This window comes from Tribolium madens, unplaced genomic scaffold, assembly GCF_015345945.1.
Source record: "Tribolium madens isolate multiple individuals breed KSU strain unplaced genomic scaffold, Tmad_KSU_1.1 Scaffold_97;HRSCAF=244;Tcas5.2_LG3a, whole genome shotgun sequence".
NCBI classification, from domain to species: Eukaryota; Metazoa; Arthropoda; class Insecta; order Coleoptera; family Tenebrionidae; genus Tribolium; species Tribolium madens.
The window spans coordinates 4,261,548-4,270,755 of NW_025401069.1; the positions used below are offsets into that span (position 1 = coordinate 4,261,548).

A 9,208-nucleotide genomic window follows, 5' to 3' on the forward strand; every position below is an offset into this window, starting at 1 on the left:
GAAACGCGGGGGCGGGCGCGGCCCTCGCAGGACCCGGCGCCGCTCAACGCGCTCTCCTGGACCTGGCCGGATTCGCAGCCCTAACGGTGGGTGTCCTCCATGTCCTCCATGGCGTCAACACGTGCCCGCAGAAGAGCCGATGGACTGATTACGACTACCCGAACGACTTTTTCTTTTATTCCTCTTCTATTTCTTCTTCTTCGATTTTACTTTCACGAGGGGTTAACATTTGCGATTGATAAATCACCTCACATTCTCAACATCTGCTCAATACTGTTGCAGTGGTGTTAACTAGATACGATTATTCTACCACTCCAGCAAAACAGATCGGCTCATAAATTACCCGCCAGAGGTAGATAGGTACATACAAATAAAGCAAATAAAATAACACCAACACGCATTTACATAACCAATATAACAAAAAACACAAACCATCAAATAAGGATACAAGTAAGATATAAGTAGAAGCACGAAAAGACTTCATATCGTTCTTATTTTATTTCGCTATTTTAAATACAGTTGTACAAAATTACTTTTAAAAGAGCTTTAAGAGCTTCTATTAAATTTGTAAATCAATTTCAAAAACAAGACATTCTATTAACGAAAAAATAACACATTTTAAAAAGACATATATACAGGTGCGCAAGAACTCGAGCCCCAGAGAAAAATTTCAAGTAAGGTAAGATATCGGGAACATGAAAAAAATGTTTAAAAAATTCTATCTGTCTAAAAATTTTGACATTTGACATTTTTTTATATCTATTTAAGGATACTGATGATTTTGTATATGTTTTTTTACAATTATTTAGTAAAGAGACAAACATTTTGCCAATAAAAGCGACAAATAACATTGAACAGAGTTACAATTTAAGATACAGCTTCCTTGTTTCCTCTTCCAATAGTATGTAACAAAAAAATTGGAAAATTATTTTTGCAACAGAAATAAATAGAGTCAAAGTCCAAAATTTAAACTCTCATAACTTCAAAAATTTTATAGATAAAATTTTTTAAATATTTTTCCATGTTCCTGGTATCTTACCTTATATGGCATTTTTCTCTGGGGCGCGAGTTCTGGCGCACCTGTATACAGGGCGATTCAGATAAGATAATGAGCCTGACGATCTGGCGATGCTACCCAAAAAACAAATTTCATTTACGCCTTTGATCCAATTTAAATTAGGATTTGCAAGTTGAATCCAAGTTATCATCTTATGTCACTATTAGTGCCACTAAGTTCTCGCGGAATGATAGAGTAATTAGAAAAGTCTTTTCGATGTAAACCCAACACAAAATGTATGAAAGAATAAAACATTAAAGGTAGGCAGTTTATTTATAAATCAAAAATTGCTTGTCAAAGCACTGTCAGAGCAACATAAGATAACTTTGATTGCAAATGCAAATCGTAATTAAAATTAGATCAAGACGTAAATGAAATTTGTTTTTTGGGTTGCATCGCCAGAACGCCGGGCTCATTATCTTATCTGAATCACCCTGTATACATAATAGCTGTATGTTTGTGTAAAATTTTAAATAGTTTTAATGCGCATGTTTTGGTAATACCTTGTGACTAAACAAAAAATCCATTAACAACAGTAAGTAATTGGAAATCCTTTAACCAGTTATTAGAGGATGGTTTTTGTGACGACTACACTAGCAATTGTCTCTCGGAAATTATTTGCATTTGTAGACAATTATACAATTGTATAAAAATAATATGATACTTGAATTTGAAAATGAAGGTTGCTAAATTAATATTTTATATTCTTGCCAACGTGGCGCCAACAATCACAATCATTTACAGTCACTCAGTGGACGCATATAATTGTGTTTAAAAGTTTTAGCGATCTTGCATTTTTAAATCTATCTAGTTAAAGGCGGTTTATGCGAAATAAGAATAGAAAAATTTCAGTTCCTGAAAAGTTGAGAATTGAAATAAAATATCTCTTAGGTATTAAAATGTTTTAAAAAATGCTTATAAATGGTCAGATAAAATAATAAAAACATGTAAATAAAACCTCCCAGATAATACCTATGCTATAATCTAAGATGAGAGATGGTGAATCTCAAACTACATGCCATAAAAGATTTAATTTTTTTATTTTATTTTGACATACCTTATTTTATTATTTTTAATTAATCCTTTACGTTTTCTTTTCTAATTTGGTGTTGGCTGCTGTCGACAGCAACTTCCTCAAACGGTGCAATGCATTTAAAAGGCGAGGAATGTGATTCTGCTAAAACTGTCTGTTTAATTAATCAATGTTATGGCTTATGACTATAAAAAAAATCGTGTTAAGGAAACATGAAACATCAACCAGTTGAGTAAATTTACTTATTGAATTTTTAATCGAAAATTATGTATGGAAATTCATACTTCTCTACAAATTAGTTTGTAAATTAATTTAAAAGCTTCAAATTCTTAATATTCTTTTGAAATGGCATAATTTCAAAGTAGGATGACTAGACTACAATTACATTTGAATATTTTTTACTTGGTTTAAAACATATAATTAAGAACAGAGCGGCGTAACTACGATGGATGAAATAGATGAAATTTCTTTACTACGCACCATAAATTTTATACTGTTTCAAATGAATATTTTTTGTTTTGCAACTTGTGATATCTCACGTTTTATAATCATTTTCTTTCTTTACTTACATTTTATAGTTTATTTCTTCATAAATTTGAATATAACGTATTTTTATACTAAACCAAATAACCCGTAAAACATTTCGTAATTTATAAACACTTCAAGCACCAACTAGAATATTTTTAATATTTTTTGTTAACCCCTTGTTTTGTTATTTTTTGTTTTTTTATTTTTTTATTTTTATTTCAGTACAGTTGGTAATGATAGACCCCAGACAGAAATTGCCATGAATGCCAAGCAAGAAGATGCAAATGTTTCCGCCGAGAAGACACACTTGTAGATATTAAACTCAACTTATGTTACTCTTTTACACACAAGTTATATTATTTTTGTTAAAAAACATAAATAAAACTGTAAATACTCTTCACATGTTAAAGTTTTAAAGCCAATTAAAATGTTACTTAATTTAGTGTCAGTTTTGCTAAGTGTCATTAAAAATAAACTTTACTTCATGATCCAATGTTATTAGAATTTTAAGTAAGTATTTTTCCAATGATTGTAGCATTGCAAAATAAATTAATAATGATATTGGATCCAAAAGTTAAGTCTCACGCCAAACACAGAGATCACGATTGGCTGCTTTTACATTGCACCAAAAGCAACACAGATGATGATGTATTGTAAGATTAATTTCTAGAAACCGTTTGGGGCTGTAGTTGAAAACTAGGCTTATGTTCCAGGAGTATGCTAAACTGTGTTAATGCACTCGAACAACATCTGCCAGTAACAGAACAAGCTGGACTAGTGATAGCAGAGGAGAAAACGCAACAAGACTCATGTAAGAAAACCCACTAGTTTTCCTTCCCACTATCATATGCATTCCTGATGTCTATGTGTGTGTTGTGTATTGCAATTGGCATCTTATGTTGTATTATTTTGTACTTGGATGAAATTTGCGGTCATTTTTCTTTCATTTGGTGCCTTTTGTTTTATTTCCTAATTTGATTTTTTCTCTAATTTGATTGGTTGATTCTGTTCATATACGTCGACTTTAGAAGCGCACAACGAGAATCAGTTCAATGATAATTTTATAAGAAAAACTCCAAATTTAAGGATAATTATTGTAATTCATTGTTGTAGCATTCATTAGTTTGCTCTTTATTAATGCATGCTATTGGAGAGATGTGGTATAGTTATAATGTCTGGAGCATGAATTATTTTTACTATCCATTATTTTCTGTCTTTACCTTTTTTCCCCATTTACGGCATTAACAATTAATAACCAAGCTAATGGATTGTTAATAGATTATTTCGATTAGTTCCCAACCCATTTGAGAGACGAATGTATAAAACTACATATAATCCCAGAAGACATTCAGCCTATGCTACTGTGCCAGGTACTAGTCATAAACAAGCACATGTATTCAAACACTCTGTACAAAATGCACATTTTACACTTATAACAGATGTTAGTGCTTCAAACTTCACAAACCTAAAAACACAAACTTTCACAAGCTTAACGACACAGTACATTCTAAACAACTTGTTTTTATACTAAAAACCAAAATTATCAAACATGACTTTTTTTCTTAAATAGTAAATTAAAATAAAGCTGGTGGTTTATTATGCTTTAGTAGAAGAACGTCCCTAATATTTTGTTGAACGTGGATTTACAACCTACTAAAAAGTTTCCTAGCTTTAGTAAATCTAAATAAATTTCCTGAAATGTAAGTAAAATATTTTCACTTGTAACTGTTTAGATTAATTGAATCACACCTTTTCATCCAATTCCTTTTCCCAATTAGTAAGTTTTGCAGCATGCAATTTGCATGATTTATGTTCAGGTAAGATTACTGTTAAAAGGACTTAGTTTTAAAAAGCTTGATAACCATCAATTATGAAAATAACTTTATTTTAAAAAATATTTCATAAAACAGTCTGTTGAAATATTCTGGGTAATTAAGAGTAAGAGAAAAAAAATCCTATGGAACTATGTCCGGCTTTCTTAGGGAGTTATAACCATCCTCGTATATACTGGTATGAAAAAACTCACAGCGTGGATTGCTTTCTGGAATTAAGATCGGTGCATGGTTTAAAAAAACTCGTTTTTCTCGAAATCGGTGCGTCGTAGAGAAATAATGCCAGAGACATTTTGAAGGTAATTAACCAATAAATCCGAATATGTGAAAAAAGTTTAAAAAACTTTAAAAAACTTTTTTCAAAGTAAAATTTTACGCCTTAAATAGATTGACTATAGTGCCTCCGCCCCCTTAATTAGGGTTCACAATTTTTGATTTTACTAATAGGAACCACCTTTTTTTAAAATCGTCAACATTTGTCGGAACAACATATAACACCCAGCATCAATCTTTAATTGAGAAAATGTTTTCAACTTTACTATTGAACTGGAAATGAAGTTTTACTTTTTTTCTCTTTTACATAACATTTCTCCATTTGACGACTATCATGAAAAATTCTACTTACTTGGTTTGACACTTTACTTAATAAAAACTAGAAATAAGCATTTACTTAAAGATAAAAAAAAATCGAATCTGTATTATGAAGTGCATTTTTTTTTAAAACTCTTATTATATTATAAATCTTAAAGTTACTTATAATTCTACATATATTTTAAGTTTTTAATACAATATTGAATATTTTCTAAAAATACTAAGCACTTACTTTATTTAATTAATGTCAGTTCAGGAAAATCGTGTAGGTACCTATTATACAGAGCGATTCAGATAAGATAATGAGCCTGACGATCTGGAGATGCAACCCAAAAAACAAATTTCATTTACGCCTTTGATCCAATTTCAATTAGGATTTGCAAGTTGAATCTAAGTTATCATCTTGTGTCGCTCTGACATCAGTGCAGAAAACGATTATTAGTGCCATTCTGTTCTCGCGGAATCATAGAGAAATTAGAGAAGTCTTTTCGGTTTAAACCCAATACAAAATGTATGAAACAATGAAACATTAAAGGTAGGCAAACAGTTTTTTTTTATAAACCATAAATTGCTTGTCAAAGCACTATCAGAGCAACATAAGATAACTTGGATTGCAAATGCAAATCGTAATTAACATTAGATCAAAACGTAAATGAAATTTGTTTTTTGGGTTGCATCACCAGATCGTCAGGCTCATTATCTTATCTGAATCGCCCTGTATTATTCTCGATTGTTCTATTTATACAGAGTGTTTCACACAACTTTACGAGGCTTGCGCCTAATGCACCCAACACATTCAATTATTTAATTTTTGGAAACCCATGACAGTAGTTGTCAAACTAATCACTGTTTCATTAATAGTCATAAACTGCTGTTTTTCAGAAACAATTATCATTTGTTCTATCAAGAGACGGCATGAATATGATTCTAGTTTATCTATCTTAATCACAAACTAACTAAAAACATTGTAATTTTTGAAAGGGTGAACAAACTAGAGAAGATTATCTAATTTTTCAAAATTTGTAATCGAGTTCGTATCGGAATATGTATTATTGATTGCATCTTACAGGCGCAGCCCTCGTAAAATTATGTGAAACACCCTGTACATATTAATAAAAATTTATAACTTCAAATCCATTCTAAAATTATTATCAATATAATAGAGTATATGCATAATTTGTATACTTACTCGCATTTTAAACGAAATCATTTTATGCATCGGAGAGCATAAATGATATACTGATGTAATTATATTCGTTTTTCTTATTTATTTTAATTCTTCTTAAGGCGACAAGAATATTTTGCAACCTGTTATCCAACTTTTATCAGATACGGGAATTTATACTACTGTATGACTATGAGAAAAGAATGTTAAAATTCAGACCAGGAATTCATTTCAATTTCTCAGCATTCAAGTCTTATTTTTTACAATCAATGGTAAAATTTTGAAATATAATAAGAATTTTTTTAAAACTCAAGCATTTTCCCCGTTTGTCCACACCAAAATGCTACTACACGAATACACTGAACTTAAAGTTATTTTCATAAAAGTGTGAATAGTCTTAGCCGAATGAGGAAGCTTTGTGGAGAAAGTGTAGAAGGTGTTGTAGGTATCTAAGGTCAGGTTGTTATTGTTTAGCTGGGTCCGAGCACTCGTCCCGTGCGGGCGACGTGGGGTCTCGTCCGCCGCCGCCACTGCCTCCTCCGAGATTCCCGAACAGCGCTGTTTGACAATGGGAAAGTCTTAACATCGCCACGTTCAGTCTACTGCCGTTACCCGCGCCTCTCTTGGTGCTGGAGGACCACCTGGTGGAGATGATAGCTGAGCGGAGCAAGGCGTGCGTCTCGTATCTTCGGCACAGTTTCAAGCGCCCCCAGCGCCCCTGAAGACCGTGCGCGACAAACTCTCCACGGCCTTAAATCTGCTCAGTTCTCACCGAATGGACTTAGTGCTATCGTAACCTAAGGTGGCCCGAAGCTCGCCTAACGAGACTCTAATCACAACAAAGACTCATTGTTACATTGCCGAGCGACTCGACGCTCTAGTTAGGTCGTGACCCCTCTAACTTCGAAATGCTCACTTCTTGCTGCGTTCACGATATGTATTTGGTTGGTGATGGGAGTATGCTTCAGAATGACTCATTTTTCATCTTAGCATGCACCTACAACTTTCTGTCTGGCTACGTAGACTGTAGATTGTTATGTGTTCTGTGTTACGTAGTTTTGACTTTCATTACCTTCAACACCTTCAGTTCATTGTCCCATCGAAGACACCGGTACTCTTGTCCACCATTTTGTAGGTGCATCGACGCATGTACTAGTTACTTAAATATCTCATACACCGGGAGTGCGAATGTGTATTGATTTATTATATTGACAAGCACTAGCTCGCAATGCACCGTCGGATAAATTCAATTTTACATACATACTTACCTACTTCAGCCTTTAAACTCACCTCCGCCCTCGACAAACTAGCGTTTTTCATCATCACGGCACCAGTGAAGCGAGCCGACCCTCAGTTCCATTCATTTTAAAACTACCTTTCCTGTCTAAAGTTAGTAAACATCTTCTAAATAAAAACTCAATAATTTCACTAAAAATTTACTTTTGAAACAATAAAAATGCAACCTGTGGTACAGAACAAAAAAGATATTTCAAATAAATTATGAATTGCAGATTTTTTGACTACTTCATTTCTATATTTACGTTGTTAAAAAATGTTTTTAAAAAAAACTTCTGCTATTTTACTACCAATTTAAAAAAAAATGTAATATGTTCTGAAGTAGTACTCAAGTTCAAGGCTACAATTAAAATTTTAATTTTTCCAGACTAAAACTCTTAACTTAACTTAATTTAAAAGTTAAGTCATTAACATTCGAATAAAGGATATTGATATATTTTGGCGACCTATAATGGATGAAATTTTTTTTAGAGTAACAACTAAAAAGCCTAATAGATTAATTTTTCTGGCTTTTATTTAGTTTAATAGAAAGTATTTTTTAACACTTAAAAGTTTCAAAATTCAAAATCAACAATATAAATTCTAAAAAGTTTAGAAGTTTGTATAAATCATTAAATTATTAACTTTTAAATCTCTTATTGCATTTTGGAGCCATAAACTTGTTTCTAAAACGGGCATCATTTCATCATTAGAGGCCTTTGGGTTTATAACCAATTATAACAAACAGAATCACACGGTATCTATAACAATGGTCAAAACTCGATTGTTACATCAAATTTGACAGAAATATTAAATGCTGATTTGAGAGAAGCAAAACGCAATCCAAAATACACTAAACGTTTTATTTACTACGGGCATACAGGGATGATTCTTAAATACACCGACAAAATGTTATCCTTGGTAGTATCAAATGAGAACATGCTGGAAAAAATATTTAAAAAAATGCTTTGTTTAACCGTTCTCCAAATAAAATTTATTAAAGTTATTTTTGAGGTAAAGCGTACGCCACTGTGGTGTTCGTAAATAGTATTAGCATAGGTAGTAAAGACCATGGTATTAATTTGATCAAAATGTACTTGATCATTGCAACAATTCATAAACGCCGTAAGTGGCACGGATCAAGGGGGTTTTGCCCCTAAAAGATATAAACGTAAAAAGGTTACAGTTTGTCTCCATTTATCCTTGGGAAGCTGTGATAAAATTTTGTCGGTCTATTTAAGAATCAGCCTGTATAATTGTCGCTTATAGCCCTCAGGAAATTAAAAGCCCTCCTAACGTCGGATTTTAAACATTCCTTCGAGCCATAATCTCTTTATTATGCCCTTGGTACATAAATAACTATTACATAGTCTATTGCACTGTTGTAGATTAAAGTTTGTTATTACTCAAGCAATTGCAAAATTGGCTTGCATAGTTTTTAACTCTTCTTTATAGTTGAGTCCGTTTAGAAATGTCTTTTTTTGTATTGAGAAATATTTCAGCTAAAATTTTTACAAAACTCAATTACTATTTCTTTCATTTTTACTGTAATATTTTGTTTTGTATAAAACAAGAAAATTGATCGAAAGTTCTTATTATCTTTATAGTTGAGTCCGTTTAAAAATGTCTTTTTTTGTATTGAGAAATATTTCGACTAAAATTTTTACAAAACTGAATTATTATTTCTTTCATTTTTACTGTAATATTTTGTTTTGTATAAAACAAGA

General features: G+C 31.9%; 1 protein-coding gene across 20 annotated transcripts in view; it reads left to right on the forward strand.

The window, feature by feature from the left end:
• Nucleotides 1–9,208, forward strand: part of LOC123014229 (glucose transporter type 1) — a 115,430-nt gene that overhangs the window by 103,586 nt on the left and 2,636 nt on the right. For 8 of the 20 annotated variants that reach the window (XM_044413217.1, XM_044413215.1, XM_044413231.1 and 5 more), the window contains 2 exons: nt 3,332–3,429; nt 3,911–4,343. The exons of 1 other annotated variant lie outside the window; for it this stretch is intronic. In XM_044413217.1, coding sequence (XP_044269152.1) covers nt 3,332–3,429; nt 3,911–4,149 — 337 coding nt within the window. In that variant the 3' untranslated portion in view covers nt 4,150–4,343. Of the gene's footprint in view, nt 1–2,840; nt 3,107–3,331; nt 3,430–3,896; nt 4,344–6,680; nt 8,511–9,208 lie in introns of those variants that run through there. 11 more of the 20 variants (XM_044413224.1, XM_044413226.1, XM_044413220.1 and 8 more) reach the window with 10 other exon arrangements.